The sequence below is a fragment of the Glandiceps talaboti genome, chromosome 20 (genome assembly GCF_964340395.1).
Source record: "Glandiceps talaboti chromosome 20, keGlaTala1.1, whole genome shotgun sequence".
Taxonomy (NCBI): domain Eukaryota; kingdom Metazoa; phylum Hemichordata; class Enteropneusta; family Spengelidae; genus Glandiceps; species Glandiceps talaboti.
Genome location: NC_135568.1, coordinates 14314080 through 14333310, shown reverse-complemented (window position 1 = coordinate 14333310; position 19231 = coordinate 14314080). Strand labels below are relative to the sequence as shown.

Below are 19231 nucleotides of genomic sequence, written 5' to 3'. Positions count from 1 at the left end.
AGCCGCCATTTTGAACAGCGAAATAGTCATAGCCGAGGTCATTGGCCACTTGTGCACATTTCTCAATGGGGTTAACACGTGACGAGTATGCACCATTTAATCTTGGGTCTGTACCTTCCAATGTCGCTATGGCTCTGTTTGATTTGTCTTTGTAGCAGCCGATGGACTTGTATTGACTGTGGGCGGACAATAATTAGTATGAGCAATTAAGTAGTTTAATATCATTTGAAAATGTCAAAAATTGAAGATGGGTGATGTAAAATATAAGTTACATCTACTAATCAATATAATGAATACATTTTACAAATACAGTTATTCTTACCGTTTGCAATCTATTCTGTAAACGTCATTGGCCCATGGACCACCTTCACCTCCATTTCCACATGCAGTCGAAGGCCCATACTTGTTATAGGTTTTACATGCGATGGGACTAGATGCACACCATCCGCCATTTTGGATAGCAAAGCAATCGAATCCCCTGTCAGCTGCTACGGCAGCACACTTCTCTAGAGCATTTTGACGGGCCGTGTAGCTTGATCCGTCGAGTCTTGCATCAGAACCTTCCAATGTCGGAATAGCACGATTGGAAGTATCTTTAAAACAACCAATTGAGCTGTATTCTGAATAAGCAAATAGGTATAATTAGAGGCTAACAAAATTGAATTTAATAAGGCGTCGTCAAAAAGTTGTTTGGTTCTGGTTACCCGATCCCACCTGGTTTTTCACACTGACCCTAAACTTTGTTTTACATATTCGAGAAAAAAAAATAAAAATCGCGAAATCTCGCAAGAAATAGTGGACGCGGAAACTGGCATCAACTTAAAAAGACTACAAAACTGTTCTTCCAATCTGTAATGGCTGTACATCTTATGAGAAGAAACCAATAACATAGAGATTATATGGTAAGCAGCGGAAAACATTACTACCTGAACTAGACACTCACAAATCATGTCAAATGAAATACGTAATTGGAATGACACAATTTTTGTTACGCCTAAACAGTATGTATGCAGTGAAGGTATTTAAGTCTGATGGATACAATGTTGTCAAATATTTCCAAATAATTTGGCCAATTTCACCCCATTTCCTACATTGTGATATGGTCAAATTACAGATTGCTCGAAGGCTACATAATACATAAATAGTATGTCATCCATGTTACACATGAGTGTAAGATTTAATGACCATATAACTAACATTTCTTTCCAATGTTTTCAGTAACACCTAATATTCACTTGGAATGAAACTATGAAAATTATGAACAGACTTACTGACAACAGCTGATTGGACAAGACTTAGGGATACACCAAATACGACGAACAAGACAGCAATCTTCATTGTTTCTATTCAGGTGATTATTGGCTGAAATTATCTGGCTCTATCGAATAGAGAAAACAAATTATTTTAGTAGCAGCGACGAAAACCAATAGCACATAAGTTTAAATTAATCCATATTGTAACAGTTATCATTGTGCCATTTGAGTCGACGTCTGTTGTAGACAAAAGAGAACAACCGCCATCCTCCGGCAATTTTTTTCACATTAGTTCTTCTGTGTAGACACTCCGTTTGTATACCAAATTTTGCAAACAACTTTAGTAAGCGAGGTATCATATACTCGATTGCCTTTGGTGGAATTGTATTCTTCTTGTATAAGGAGTTATCCGTAAATCGCTAGTGTTTTGTAAAAGAGGTACGATTGAAGCAAATACTATTAGGGGAATGGACGGGACAGTGCCAGTGTAACTTCGTATGAATGATGTGTTGAAAACAAAGACGTACACTAAATATACACTTTTTTTCAAGGTAAACCAAATTAATGTAACAATTCGAACAACTACATGCAGTGTGACGAAATTTAAATGAAGTTAATATTATTCCAAAAAGTAGTTACAGAAACTACAGTTCATTTAAAACGCCTGGTGCACACACTTCTCCATCGTTTTATACAAAGCTGGAGCTTGGACACTGAAAGCGAAGTCACGAAAGCGCATTGAATCGTTCAAATTATGGGCCCGGAGACGGATGCTCAATATCCACTGGTCAGCTAGACGAATGAACGAAAGCGTCCTCGAGGATATAGCTCGACCACCCAGCTTTTTAAATATGGTACGTAAAGCGTAGCTAACATATTTCGGGCATAGGTCAGAAGAGATATGGAGAATTTGGAAAAGATAGTGTTGTTTGGTAAGAAGGAAGAGGAAAGCCACCAACCAAACGGGTCGACAACATCAAAGGCCTTGACGATGTACCAAGCGGTGCAAATTCGTGCAACATGGAAGGGGGTACGTGGTCACGAGAGTCACAAGCAGCCGAATCGGTTTAGTAAACGATGATGATGACGACGACGACGACAGTTCATTTGAAATAGCAAAATTGGCTTGGGTTCCACTCAATTAAATCACCCATGAAGAACGATCAACGATGGTGTTGTATTAGAAAAACATTCATAATTTAACTTACCTGATAATGTTCTCGGAAGTGATGTGCAGGACTGGAGAGGTAATGATAAATTAACTGTGAGTACCAGGTGCTTTATATCACTCTGAAGTACCCTTACATTTTGAATGTTGACCTGAAAATAGTATTCATTTCAAAATGTTCTGAAAATATACACGACGCGTCCGGTCATCAAATGTCATCAACTGTATTAGGAAGAATATCAATATCAAACAACACAGTCCTTAGACAAAAAGTAGAGATTACTTGAAGATTGAATTATACAAAAAAAACTATAAGTAATTTGGTCAATCATTCGTAACTTTATGTCACTTTGACTTCCGCTACACTGATTGTATTTACCAAATTTTCATCGTGCACAATGGCATCAAACTCCGAACTGAACATAGATATTGAGACTTGTGATAACCTTTGCATTCGCAAATCCCATTCCAATAGTGTATCGAAGTTTTAAAATGTCTGAACATTTTCGTTCTGAAGCCTTCCTCATATATATTCGCAATAATGTGTATTTTCAATGAGCTGTTCTTCGTCCCTCTTCATCTCTCAGCCTAACAATGCTACCCAGAAATAGCTTCATATTTTCGTCCAAACTGAAATAACTATAACATGGGAGAAAGCGATGCTTTTGTGTCGGGGGAATATAACGTAATTTGTTGTCCCATGGCAAACATTGTGTAACTTATGACCAGCAGATATTTGGAAATTAAGATTTTGTACACATCTTTTTTTTTCAGAAAGAATACACATTTTAGAGCTAGCAATGAAACAAGAACTATTATATTATAATTACAGTGGGAAACAAGGTTTCAAAACGTCTGAACATTTTCATTCTGAAGCCTTCCTCATTATATTCGCAATAATGTGTATTTTCAACCAGGAATGTACATTTAGTCCAACTCATCACCTTTAATTACTTATTTATGGCATTTATCACAATAGTTGTAAAACCGATTGTCTAAAATAGGAAAGCTGTTTCCATGGAAATGGAAAATTAGGATAAAAAATACAGCTTTTTCTTAAAGGCTAAGCCTATGACAATAACTATTTAAATAATGGTACATTTTGAAGAAAAAAAAGTCACCATATTCAAACTTGTTCACTGTAATTACATATGATGAGTTCAAATGTAATCAGTTGCTAATGGTAATGAAAATAACTATATTATGTAAGTTGCAAAAATAAACATAAACCCATTTGTAGTTCAGTGACATTCTTTGCAACATGAATTATCTCAAATAGGACAACTGTTTCCCTGGAAACATGGCTGCTTAAAAATGTATGCTTCTGACAGTAATTATTGTTATACTGATTAGGAAATATATATATATTTGCCTACAAATCACCATAGCTATGGTTATATGTTATGGTTGGGGTCAAGAAATTAATCATTTCATGAACACCAGCTTTAATGGTAACCCAATACACTGCTTTATATGACATTTTCCTTAAGAAAAATAGCCATAACACACAAACAAATAATAAATACACATGAAGTAAAGCATGAGAGCTGTTTCAAAGGAAACATAACATTTTAAAAGTGCCATATTTGGTAAACGAAATATGCCTGTCACAATATTAATGTACTAATTGTTTACATTAATTTTTTTTTTTTTTTTTGCAAACATGCTATCTAGTATAATTTGCAATTTGATCTCTAAAAAGAAATTACATTGCACTAGTAACCGAAATCACCACATTATGCGGTAATTACTATTTTACCACAAGTGTTGGTCCTCTAAAGTCCTTATATTATATTATATTATATTATGTTATATTATATTATATTACATTACATTATATTACATTACATTACATTACATTACATAGCATTACATTATATTATATTATATTATATTATATTATATTATATTATATTACATTACAATTTATTATATTATATTATTTTATTTTATATTATCTTATATTATAGTATATTATATTATAGTATAGTATAGTATTAAATACCGTAATATTTGGACTGTATTGTGTATTATATTGTATAGTGTTTTACATTAAACCCTTAACTCAAAGTTGACGCAGCCTTAGTTCAACAAATATAAATATTACCTTAAGGCTTTCCACACTCCAAGGTAACAATTTCCTAACCAATACAAACTCAGAAGTATCTTGAACTTTGACACTCTGATACATATGTCTAATGTGTACAACTTACTGTGTTTCAATGACCTTTGACCTGGAAGACAGTAAAATACTATCCTTTTCAACATGATTTTCGCCAACTGTAACCTTTGACCTTATCTGATTATTGTAAAGTGGGTTGGCTGATAGAGATTATCCTACCGAATAAAGGGATTTTTCTGGGTGAGGAAAGTCTTTGCTGTTGTATTTTTTCTGTGATATTGTTGGACACTAAAACTGCCAAGGTGACATGGCCAATTGTTGCCATAAAATGTGGTCTCATGTGTATTTGTACAGACTTCTCGGTGGTACATGTTATTTCAGGATGCGTGAGTCAGGAATAAATTTAAATATTACTTTCCTTGGTAACCAAAATCAACACATTATGTGAATCCTTTGCAAAAATAGACAGCAAAAATGAACGATATAAAAACACATCTTTAATTATTGTATTTATGAGTTGACGACATCCGTTTTAACATAAATTATCTAACGATAGCTTTTACCATGGAAACATACAATAGGCATAAAAATGTAATGTTTTTGTACAATGTATCCCCCTGAAAACAATGACTCCAATAGTTTAAAATTTATATTATTGTGTAGAAATCACCATAGCTCATAGCTATGGTTATTTGTTATGCTGGGGTCAGGATTAACCATTTCGTGAACATATCTTGCCATGGTAAAAATGATTTCCTCCCTTCATCCTCAATAGATCTTAATCTCCAGAAACCATACAAATTCCTGAAATAGAAACATCAGATACACATCAAATACACTATGGTCATTAGTAATAAAATGTACAGATACAAGAAAGTTACATTCTTTGTCTGGTGAGACGGAGATGTTCCACAAAACGTAAGTCATACATACATACACATACATACAGACAGACAGACAGACAGACAGACAGACAGACAGACAGACAGACAGACAGACAGACAGACAGACAGACATATAAGGCAGGCACACAGACAGACAGACAGACAGGCACAACACACCATGCCAAATGTCTGTAACTGTATTTGTATTATCAAATAATACAATCCTTCGACAGAAAGTAGGCACTATTTGAAGTTTGAATTGTAGAAATCAACAAAAATATAAGTAATTAAGGAATAATGCTGATAATCTTATGTCTGTGATGTATCTTGTATCACATCTTCTTAAAACTAGACAGCTATTTCCATGGAAAGAAAAGAGGCTTTGAAAAGCCATGTTTTCGTAAAATGTATGATTCTGATCGTATTATTATGATTTGAATAATATGATTTTGCCACAACAAACACCATATCTGTGTGATTTTGGTATGCTGAGTTTCAACAAATGTAAATATCAGTTCAACACATTCTGTGGATTTTTTGCCCAATTAGACATAACACATGAAAGTGATAAAATATAAGCAAAAATTTACTTTATTATTGCATTTATGAGTTGATGACATCCGTTAATAACATGAATTTTGTAAAGTACAATAGCTGTTCCCATGGAAACATAAAAAAGGCTTATGAATGCAATGCTTTTCTTCAATGTATACTTCTGAAAATAATTATTATAATAATTTTAAAAATATGTTTTGTCTAAAAATCATCATAGCTATGTTTTTCTTTATGCTGGGGTCACGATATTAGCCATTTCATGAACATATGTTGCCATGGTAACCGAAAACACTAATTTATATGAAATGTTGCTTATTTGATATAGCAAATGAACAAATACCAGATTTAAACCGAATGACTACAGAAAGGGCGAAACAATAGATGGTTGGTTTTACACATACTGTTAGAATGCTAAAATCTGAACTATGGGTATATTATACATATTGTACTGTATTGTGTATTTTATTATATTAAACACGTTAACTTAATGTTCAAGTACCCTTAGATTTTAATGATGCCGCAAAAATATTATTCTTTTGACATTGATCTAAAAATCCGTGACACTTCATGATTAATGTCCTCATGAAACACCGCAAATTCTAGTTAAGGGTAAAACATGCGAAGAAAGATCTAAACGTCACACGCACCAAAAGAACCCTAGAACACGCCAGAAAGATAGAATAAGCATAGTTAGATATTAGGGAATGGTGTTGATAATCTATTAATTCCATGGAGTTCCAGTATTACGAGATAGAAAAAATGATTTCCTCCCTTCATCCTCAATAGATCTTGATCTCCAGAAACCATACAAATTCCTGAAATAGAAACATCAGATACACATCAAATACACTATGGTCATTAGTAATAAAATGTACAGATACAAGAAAGTTACATTCTTTGTCTGGTGAGACGGAGATGTTCCACAAAACGTAAGTCATACATACACATACAGACAGACATACAGACAGACAGACAGACAGACAGACAGACAGACAGACAGACAGACAGACAGACAGACAGACAGACAGACAGACAGGCACAACACACCATGCCAAATGTCTGTAACTGTATTTGTATTATCAAATAATACAATCCTTCGACAGAAAGTAGGCACTATTTGAAGTTTGAATTGTAGAAATCAACAAAAATATAAGTAATTAAGGAATAATGCTGATAATCTTATGTCTGTGATGTATCTTGTATCACATCTTCTTAAAACTAGACAGCTATTTCCATGGAAAGAAAAGAGGCTTTGAAAAGCCATGTTTTCGTAAAATGTATGATTCTGATCTTATTATTATGATTTGAATAATATGATTTTGCCACAACAAACACCATATCTGTGTGATTTTGGTATGCTGAGTTTCAACAAATGTAAATATCAGTTCAACACATTCTGTGGATTTTTTGCCCAATTAGACATAACACATGAAAGTGATAAAATATAAGCAAAAATTTACTTTATTATTGCATTTATGAGTTGATGACATCCGTTAATAACATGAATTTTGTAAAGTACAATAGCTGTTTCCATGGAAACATAAAAAAGGCTTATGAATGCAATGCTTTTCTTCAATGTATACTTCTGAAAATAATTATTATAATAATTTTAAAAATATGTTTTGTCTAAAAATCATCATAGCTATGTTTTTCTTTATGCTGGGGTCACGATATTAGCCATTTCATGAACATATGTTGCCATGGTAACCGAAAACACTAATTTATATGAAATGTTGCTAATTTGATATAGCAAATGAACAAATACCAGATTTAAACCGAATGACTACAGAAAGGGCGAAACAATAGATGGTTGGTTTTACACATACTGTTAGAGTGCCAAAATCTGAACTATAGGTATATTTTGCATATTGTACTGTATTGTGTATTTTATTATATTAAACACGTTAACTTAATGTTCAAGTACCCTTATTTTTTAATGTTGATGCAAAAATATTCTTTTGACAATGATCTAAAAATACGTGACACATCATGATTAATGTCCTCACCAGTATTTAGCAATATCAAGCAACACGAGCCTTTGCACACATCATTCATCTGTCCATCCATCCATCCATCAATGCGCGCGCACCCACGTATACGCGCACACACACACACACGTACGTACTTACATACATACATACATACATACATACATACATACATACATACATACATACATACATACAGACATACATATATGCATGTGTATGAAGTTCTTCCTGGAAAGAATATGACACCATTGAATTATTAGCCGGGGTACATGATAAATGCCATACGGGCAATACACGCCTCCTACGTCGGCATTTATTACTTGTATACATACATACATACATACATACATACATGCATGCATGCATGCATGCATACATACATACATACATACATACATACATACATACATACATACATACATACATACATACATACATACATACATACATACATACATACATACATACATACAAACAAACAAACAAACAAATAAAAAGTAAAAAAAAAATTATACAAGTAGAGACCCATTTCGTGAAAAATGTTGCATATAGTCAGCTTTCAACACCCACATGAAAATAGTACAACACAAAATTATATAAATTGTAGTTCACAGGCAATTTGTTTTTTGTCTCTCCTGACCCCAATCCTCACATATCAGGATGTTAATCCCTCACCATTCAATCAACGCCTTGCTTTTACATTTGAACTAAACTTTACTTTCAAAAGAATGAAAGAATTCTTGAACGGAAACTTTTATTTTTCGAGAGTAAACTTTTAATTCTTTGAACAAAACCTTTCCTTCCAAAGGAGACACTTTTAATTTTTTGAATAAAGCTTTTTCCAAAAAAACGAACTTTTAATTCTTGAAAGGAAACATTTCTTTTTCATGAGTAAACGTTTAATTCTTTGAAACAAAACTTTTGTTTCGTAATAACAACTTCTACTTCTTGAAAGGAATCTTTTATTTTTAAGGGTATATCTTTTAAAGTGGCCATATGGATGAGAATTTGGTATTTATTTTGGATTTTTATTTGATAAAAAAGCTTCACCATGTTTTTCTACTTGAAAAAATAATGCAAAATAACATATACCAAATCCATGTTCATAACTCAATACATTGCAAAAAGATGCAAAAAGTGTAAAAAGTTTGTTATTGTACGTACAATAACAAACATTTTACACATTGTTTAATGTTTTGCCGTTTATTGAGATGTGAACATGGACTTGGTATATGTTATTTCACATTATTTTTTCATGTAGAAAAACATGGTGAAGCTGTTTTATCAAATAAAAATCCAAAATAAATACCAAATTCTCATCCATATGGCCACTTTAATACAAAAAATGTACATCCCAAGAACATTTTTTTTGCATATTCTGCAATGTTTTAAACTTTTGTCTTTCAAGAACAAAATATAATACTATGAACAAACTTTTTTTTTCAAAGAGCAATCCGTATTTTCTGATTTGCTAATCACTCTTCAATTCAAGTAAATTTGAAATTCCAAGTCAAAACTAAATTTCTTGGTACCAGTAACGTTTAATTTCAATATGTGAAACTTTCTGCCTACGAGGGCGCAATTTAAGTTTCGTCAAGTACAATCTTTCTCTGCGTGGGTGTAATATAAACTATTTGTATGCAAACTCTCTTTTGATAGGAAAAGCTAAGGCACCGAATTGCATCATAACTGTACAGTCATGCGCACATGAATTGAAGGTGACTACTAACAATATAATACCATAGTTAACTTACAGTATGTTACTATAGATGTTCAAAGATGAAACAATATCCGATACCTTTTACCAATAATTGAAAAGTCTGATAACGACCACAACACGCCAACTTTATACATAACATTTATTGTGTACATATTTGCTTCCAAATGTTATTAATAATATGATATCAATATATGCTCTTTGTCGCCATCCTTTAAAATGTCTTTTTTTTTCTTAAAAAGAACTGAATATTTCTAGAATTCGTTTAGCATTCCACCACGAGAAATTCACCTTCATCTTCAATTTCATAGGCTTTAAAGAACTTCTTCCTTTGTAATTCTAGAGATTGGCTGGAAAAATATTCAATTTACCATGTTATGAACGACGACTACCGTAGTGAACAAGTTTTACCACTCATAGAAACAAGATATTTCTTTTGGAGTCATAAGCTAATGATAATGAGAGATAAGTTGTGTAGCTAAGTTTTTGACCAAGTTTAGAGGTGATGTTGAATTGGGAACCACACAAACTTCACCGCTATCCTTATTCTTAATTGTAGCATACTTGAACTATTTCTAGACAATGGTCATTATTAGATACTCACCTTGTCCATCTCCTGTACCATTTTTTAAATAAAAAATTAAAAAAAGAAGAAGCTACAAAGCTATGTCGCTTGTCACTCTTTTACTTCTTATGTAATAGAGGATATACATTCCTTACAAAGATTGTTGATATAGTTTTTAAATTTAAAGTCCTTTGGTTTTTCACTACTAAATGTACATAGTTGACATATTGAGTTTCTTGATCACACATGTTCTGACAACACATTTCATTCACCTAGCCTGAAGTACGGATTTCTTTTTCGTGTTGACGTTTCAGGTAACATCCCACCATACACCAATAGTCTAAAGACTTTGATCGCATACACAAATCTAGACAGATATTCATACACACACAGACAGACAGACAGACAGACAGACAGACAGACAGGCAGGCAGGCAGGCAGGCAGGCAGACAGACAGACAGACAGACAGACAGACAGACAGACAGACAGACAGACAGACAGACAGACAGACAGACAGACAGACAGACAGACAGACGCTTTACATTTGCACAGACAGTACTGAAACTTTGGTCATTCTCTGCCCCTAAAAGATAAATAGTGGTTGGACGTTCAGTTGTGCTAAAGTACTATAATCAGTATATTATACTTACATTTTCATAATTTGCTGATAAAACGTGAACCTATGAATCATATGTGATTAAATTGATAATAAAGCATTTCATTATACCCATTGTAGTGTTTTTCAGTTGTCAAGTTGTGTGAATTTTAAAAGTTATCTACAGCAATTTCACTTTTTTTTCAAAGACGATTTTCAAAAGCGTGCACTTGGTAATACAGGATTAGTTTTAATAACTGTCATTTATTACCTTAAAAAGATAGCTAGAGGAATTTTGATAATAGTAATTGGTATATAAAATAATATAACATAAGCTCTGCAGTATATGTAAAATGTATGCGGGAGTAAACAGTGCTCAATACATATGGTCTATGTGGGAGTACACAGTGCTCACTACATATGTATGTATATCAAACTAATAAACATATTCCGGGTGGACTTAGTCTACGGTGTTCCAAATCTCTCTAAAAACCTTGACTTAAGACTATTAGTGCCAACAAGCCCCTCCTTGCTAACCATAGCTGCTTCGTTGATAAAGAATTGTCTCTGGCTAATTTCGTTTGAACTTTGTACAAATATGACACAGTCCTGAATTTGTAAAAGGTATTAATCGAGTATGTCTCCTTCTACTACGTCGTGCATTTGATACATTGTCAGGGCACCTGATAAAATTATACGATGTGTAATGCAAATCAATTGGAAGCCGCTTCTCCGTTGTCTAACATCGCTTCCATTTCCATGTCAATATCCGAATTTGTCCTGGTTGTGTTTCCTTCGTTATTTGCTTGTTCGTCAGTATTTGTGTCCGATAGCATAAGGAACATAATGCAAGCTGCAATCAGTGCTGGAACTCCGGCAATAATAAATGCAAGATAATATGAACCCAAGCTGTCAAACAGGAAACCTACGAGAAAAGAAAACGAGGCATTAAAAACGTATAATGTCAGGAGTAAGTAAACATTATATATATATATATATATATATATATATATATATATATATATATATATATATATATATATATATATATATATATATATATATATATATATATATATATATATATATGGGAGCATCTCTCTCTCTCCCTATCTTTCTATGTAGGTGTCTGTGTGTCTATATGTCTTTTCTGTCCATGTGTCTGCCCTGACACTTTGTATTCATGAGTCTGCATGCTTCCCCTGTCACTGTGTATGTGTCTTTCTGTGTATGTCTCCTGTCACTGAGTGCGTGTCTCTATATGTCTCTGCTTATGTTAGAACTAAATGTACGTACGTACGTATGTATGTATGTATGTATGTATGTATGTATGTATGCATGCATATATGTATGTATGTATGTATGTATGTATGTATGTATGTATGTATGTTAAAAGCAATAAAAGTAATTGATCAACTAATTGCACTATTTATTTCAAATTATTCATACAATCAAACAAACAGTAATCTGTTCAATAAATAATTAACGAGTATTAAACTGACTACTTCGTATATTCTATTCAATGATACAGCAATATAAATGAACGCTATAAAGTAGATCATAAACCCTGTGCTAGGGTCAATGAGTAAAACCAGCAAGTCGTACCTGCAATAGGGGGACCTACTGTAACAGTTATTCCGATCAAGCCAAGAATAAATCCAATAGCTTGGGACGCATTTTCTGGACCTACGACTTCCTTAGCCACAGGTCCCAACATACAAACGAAACATCCGTCGAATAGCCCCATAATTAGCACCAGGACAATTAGCAGCGGAAAGTATAACGTTGCAAATGGTAATAGCATGGTGATGAAACCATCGACGAATAAAGATATTTGCTGTAAAACTATCGGACCAAGTGCGACTTTACGACCACGCACCCGTACACTCTCTTTATCAGCTAGTCGACCGAAAAACAGACGTCCAATTAATGAGGTTGCACCCAAACAAATAAGCGCGATGGCTCCATAATTCGAGCTAGATGACACATTTTCCACGTGATTTACCTGTTGACAAACATAAGGTTATGGACATTCGGTGAATTAATTCTGAAATATAAAGATTGCATTCATGACAAACAACACTGTGTAAGTGCTAAAAAATAGTTATCATTGCTTTAAATCATATCCACTAATTTTCGTCTTCTTGAAAATATCTATATCATTTTTAAAAAATTATATCTGTAAACTATCTGCATATTCCAGGTGCTATATATTTGTAATATTATAGGTGATGTAACAAGGTCCGCATGTTTAAGTGTTGTTTCAATGTACATGTTAATTCGAGCCTATAAACGTTGTGGTGTAATTCTTACCAAATGGACAAATTTAACAAAGTGTCCGAGGGTTGCAATTGGTAAAGCTATGCTCCAAATAACATATCGCTTCTTTTTCCATATTTCGATATTCAAATACTCTTTTGCGAATCGTACACAGGGTCGACGTCTCTCATCACTTGTCTCATTGCTCTCAGGTGCCTGGTTTGCTGCCCTCGGAGGGATCAAAGGGCTATACGTAGCAGCAACTGGTATTAACGTGAACACAAAACCACTGGTGATACCAATTGTTGTCCACAGTCCAAGCTTTTCCTCCATGAGTTCAAGTAACAGTGGAAATGTCATTGAGAAAATACCACTGCCGGCTGAGGCAACACCATTGGCAAGTCCAAACTTTTTTTTGAAGTAATGAACCAGAATTACCAATGATGGCGTGTAGGCAAAGGAGAATCCTGTACCGAGGACAACTCCAAAAGTAAGATATAGCAGGTGAAGTTTTCTTACAAATGTGGAGGACAGGGCCCCGATAAATGCAATGGTAGCACCAACTAGTGCCGTCTTCCGGCATCCAAACCTATCAATAGAAATACTTGCTATAGGGCTCAAAAGGAACGTCAGACCAATCGCAATAGAACCAACCCATGCTAGAAATAAAAATAACAGAAAACAATATTTTGTTAGATTGATGAGTGTGCCAAACTGTTTTGAATTTCAAGAGTGCCTTCTTAAGCTAAAGCCTAATTACTGAACATTATTAATCACACAAATAATTCATTAAAACTAACAGCTACATAAACAAACTTTCCAGAACATGTGCGATTAGTTATGTAAGTATGTACCAAATTATATGGTGAAGTTGAAGTGTGTACCCTTTTAGATTTACCCTAATTACTGAAATTCATTACTTATACAAATGAGTCATTTAAACTAAAAGCTACATCAACAAGCTTTTTAGGACCGGTGTCATTTGTTATGCTCCATGTATGCACTAAATGAAATTGAATTTGAAGTGTGCATCTTAGAATATGCCCTAATTACTGGAAATCATTAATTATACAAATAACTTATTAAAAATAAGAGTGACATAAATAAGCTTTATGAGACACGTGCACCCTGGTATCATGAATGCATGTACCAAATGATAAAGAACTTAAAGCTTGCACTCTTCAGAAATTACACTGAAAATAAATAATTATGCAAATTACTCATTAAAGCTAAAATCTACATTAAAAAGATTTTCTGGACATGTGCGATTTGTTATGCTCAAAGTATGTACCAAATAATATTGACTTTGATATTTGCATTCCTAAGACAAAACCTAATTACTGAAAATCATTAATTATGCAAATGACTCATTACAATTGAAAGCTATATTATCAAACTTTACATGACACATTCACCTTGGTATCATCAGTGTATGTACCAAAATTAATCATATTGAATTTGGGGCGGCTCACTTTTTATGCCACAGACCAAGCTTGATTTCCCCCGGCCCTCCCCGCTTGTAATTATTGGAGGCTCCCTTACTTGTATAAATTGTTAGTGTCACAGTAAAATCGCGATTTCTAACGCTTAGTATGAACGATTAGATATGTTCAAAACAAAATAATAGCAGTATTCAGCTCTTGAATGTTAAAATTTTAAAGTCTGATTTGGAACTTTCATTCCTTGGAATTGTCAGACGAATCGTAAATAATTTCCCTCCTTTACTGCTTTCGCACTGGACTAATAACTGTTGAAGGGGTTACGTTGGAAAGGGAACTTTCCACCATATGTGGATGCTTACGTTTGTGAGTATGTTATTTAACACAGGGGTTATTGTTGTTGTTGTTGTTGTTGTTGTTGTTGTTGTTGTTGTACGAGATATATTATCGTATATCAACACCGGAGTTGTTGTTGTTGTTGTTGTTGTTGTTGTTGTTGTTGTTGTTGTCGTACGAGATATATTATGGTATATCTCCTCGTCAGGACAGCTCTTTAATATTGCAGTATTGCTGTCAGAAGGGCGCGATGTTGAACTTGGCAGCCATTTTGTCTGTTTACACTGAGCGATTATGACCCGGACGGGAATGATTCACAGTAGTTCCTGTGTGTCAAAACTACGTTGGTAACGTCATTACTCACGATGGCATTGACACGGGTTGCCTTGATGTCGAACGACCGGGGTATATAATCCATATTTTCTCTCCAGAGACAATAAATTGGCTTGTGTATGGTATATAATAGGTATGGTTGACAGTGATATGGAAACTGACAATTGTGAAAGTACAGTTAATAATAGCAATAGTGGCACTGGCGAAACAATTCCTGCACATTCTCGAGGGCACGATACTTTGAGAAGTGGCAGGATTACACAAGTCGTTCTTTTTTTTCAATTGAAATGAGTGTGTGTTTTCAATAGCCCCCTAAAATACTGGGGAATGTTTGTGCCCGTCCCCCTAATTGATGGCCTCCTGGAAATCCTCCGGCCCCCTGGAAGTAAATTCTGAACACTCCCCATAAGTATACTCGGAAGCAACACACTAATTTCTACGTCAGACAATTGTGTTGGTAATCATTTTCACGAGGGGCGTATAGTCGTCAATGAGCGTTGGAAACACAAATATGTTGATAGTGGCTATATTCACAAAGTACATTTCAGTCACATAGCAATCATGCAACGAATGAGCATGCAGACATTTATGCAAACATAATTGTCATTTACAAGTATCGAAATAAAGGGATCCCTTATTAAAGATTTGACATTTAACAATATAAATATCATCACTCAGGTACTTTGGAATAACTACGCAAACATTAGACAAAAACAATACTGACTTTCGGTTCATCGTATATAAAACAATATCATCACAATTCAATTGTATATCACAGCTTAATATAATGCGAACAGAAGCGGTTATTAGGCGATATGTATTCTGGTACATATGACTACGTGATTTTGCAGTATTTTTGTCAGTTGAGAAAATAAAGTCCGATATCAAACAAAATTTCAGAACCATAACTCATGTCAGGGGAAATATTACTTATGTACACTGAAATTTGTATACAAATATATCAAGTATGGCAGATCACAAACAGTAAATGCTAGCATTGAATATCAAGGCATATCAAAGCCATACCAATAATAAGAGAGACACAATAAACACAGTAGGATCCTTTGACCAATCACATTGAACACTGATAAGCATTGCTATTCTTTCACAATGCAGTAGAAACTGGTTTCTAATATAAACAAAACTTTATACATGGACTTTGGTGATTTTAATGGCCTCAGTTGTTTCTAACTGATACTTTACAGTTGTTTCTAACCTACATTTCAACTTGACTATTTTTTCTATATTCCCACTGTGCACGGCACCTATGTAATTGTTTCTTTTTGCATTAGAAGTTGTCTGAGAGTGTGTATTGAATGTCATGTTACATGAGTGAAACACCAAGCTTACATCGTTTACAGCTATCTATACGCTAAATACAATGTTACTCTCGTACCGGATCATAACCCCGAGCACACAGGAATAGGTCGAAAGACGTAGAATTATGGTTCACAAGTTACATCTCTCGATCTGGTGTATATATTTGTCATTCTAAATTCTGTCTTCTACTGGCCTTTATTGTTCCAACTCTTACTTTAAGAAAATGTTTTATAATTGTATTTCTATTATTAAACTATGATATCATATCTTATATGCGATTTGTTGTAAGTAAACAATGACGTCATCTGTGATAATTAATTTAAAATGATATCGTCAGCGAAATTCTGCCTTATCGTATATATCGTATATGGACCATATGCTCCCATTAATCAATTTGTCAACACTTTACACTCAACTGATCACAATATGCCTCAACCGATAAGAGCCAGGGTTAAAATTAGTAGTCTGGTTCCGCAAGTTTAGAAGTAACATTTAATATATATTTAGATAAATATTGGTCCGTGACACATTAATTACAACGTTATCTCGTTAATTACTTACCAGTATTAAAGGCGTCGGCCCCTGAACTGCTGAGAATGGGATCTTTCAACATAGCAACAAGAAGAACTCCATATGAATTCAGAAGACCAAAAATGATACCATTTGTCCAAAACGCCGCAAAACTCACCACCCATCCCCAACCTCCTTCTGGTGGTGTATGTTGGACAGGTTCAGGCATTCTGTGCCACTGATTATAATTCCAGATGAAACTAGAATTAAATCAAAGTTGTTATTACTCACGTTATAACCCAAATACTTGCTCATTTATTTTGGGTTTTGCTTACTAAAAAAAATTCTTACTTATAGCCGTCAAAAGTCGAGAAAACATAGGAAAGAAATAAGAAGCCTTCTCGATCATTACAGGGCGACTAATGATCTGGTGAAAGGTACCGGTACGTGGTTGGTGACACGTCACGTGGTCGAATTGTCATGTGACGAATTGTATAGCTCAGCAGAATTTTTCCTATAACAGAACAGTCGTCTCAATTTTCCGTTTTTTAAAATATCTAAACTAGGTAGTCCAAAAAGTGTTAATTCATGAAATCAAATAAATAACGGATTTTTGTATTGCCTATTTTGTTATGTTATCGAATGTAACAAAACGATTTACTTCATTTAAAATCGCTGTCCGATTCAAAATATCGAGAAAATGTTGAATGTTCCTTAGTGTAAATTTCGAACATTCGAACATGTATTGAGCATTGTTTTACTAACCACAGAAACCGATAAAACTTGACCATGATATTGTCGGTTATTCAGTAGATTTTCCCCCACTTACCAGCAGCAAAATGATGTTTTGTTGAATCTTGAGGAAAATGTAATTTCGCCTCTGTCGATTTTCCAATAGTTATTGTCGAACTGGGGTCCACAGAAATACACAGGTGGTGTCTACTACGATGTCTACTACACTATTTAAAGTTACGATGTACTATACGGTGACGCAAATCCAAATCAGCCAATGACATTCCAAGCAGCAAGTGAAATTGACACCAGTGTAGACAACACAATAAACGCGCAAATAAAATGACACTTTCAGTCGATATAGTGACATTGCTTATCAAGTTTTGGTTTATGCAATACTTGTGGTCGTATGAGCCTGGCTGATTTGTATGGGGTAAAAGGTAAACAGGTAAAACGTCGTCGATTTCTGCGGTGCTCATTTGTGCGTTACTTTTTCTCATTTAAACATCTTTGCCCAAAAATTCCAAACTATTTCACACGATTTAGTTGTTGACTGAATGAAATTCCTGAAAAATATCAAAGTTCAGAGAGTGAAGACAGAAAGAACAAGAGAGACAGAGGGAGAAAGTGAGGGACAGACAGATAGAGTCAGACAGACAGACAGACAGGCAGGCAGGCAGGCAGACAGACAGACAGGCAGACAGGCAGGCAGGCAGGCAGGCAGGCAGGCAGGCAGACAGACAGACAGACAGACAGACAGACAGACAGACAGACAGACAGACAGACAGACAGACAGACAGACAGACAGACAGACAGACAGACAGACAGACAGACAGACAGACAGACAGACAAACAAACAAACAAAACAGACAGGCAGGCAGGCAGGCAGGCAGACAGACAGACAGACAGACAGACAGACAGACAGACAAACCACCTGTAAAGAAACTTCACACTTTCATTTGATTAATAATAGTTCATTTTTTATAATCTTTCCTATCGTATACATTAATTAAATTCTAGTTTATATGGCTGACGAACTCACGATTCCTGACTGGCAACAACAATAGATGAACTCATTGTTGCGTACAGGTCACCCTTGAATTGTTTGAAGAGTGAATTGGAATTTCAATTAGTTTTTTTTCACGACTATTTGTCGTAAATTATCTAGATGTTAGGCTCTTCTGTAAGTTTTAAGTATGTCGTAATTTCGAGTAGTTGCAAAGTGTCAGATGAAGGAACCGAAACGACAAAAATCAGAATATCGAATACAACAAAAGGTTTGCAAAGCAATTGCACACAATGTACAAAACCATCACGTCTGTTTGTTCGTTTATTGATCACTCATATTTATCCGTGTACACAAGCAATGTATTCTCTCAATCGCGCTTTGTAGTGTTTCCAACCTAGCCTTCCCCTTTTTTTAACAGTTCATACACAGCAATAGGCATGCCT

The 19231-nt window shown here is 34.5% G+C and overlaps 1 protein-coding gene across 1 annotated transcript; it reads right to left on the bottom strand.

The window, feature by feature from the left end:
- Positions 1 to 5238: 5238 nt before the first annotated feature.
- LOC144450586 (monocarboxylate transporter 10-like) lies at positions 5239 to 17276 on the bottom strand. Its single transcript, XM_078141229.1, has 5 exons — positions 17099 to 17276; positions 13164 to 13768; positions 12456 to 12855; positions 11595 to 11775; positions 5239 to 5347 (listed from the first exon to the last, which is right to left on the bottom strand). Exons 1-5 carry the CDS (start codon positions 17274 to 17276, stop codon positions 5239 to 5241), a joined length of 1473 nt encoding a protein of 490 aa, XP_077997355.1.
- Positions 17277 to 19231: the final 1955 nt, after the last annotated feature.

Excerpts from the sequence above, each read along its gene's own strand:
- LOC144450586 (XM_078141229.1), bottom strand. The coding sequence starts at position 17,276 with ATGCCTGAACCTGTCCAACATACACCACCAGAAGGAGGTTGGGGATGG. Across the intron at positions 12,856-13,163 it reads TTGTTAAATTTGTCCATTTG|GTAAATCACGTGGAAAATGT; the intron begins GTAAGAATTACA and ends GTTTGTCAACAG. Across the intron at positions 11,776-12,455 it reads AGTAGGTCCCCCTATTGCAG|GTTTCCTGTTTGACAGCTTG; the intron begins GTACGACTTGCT and ends CTTTTCTCGTAG.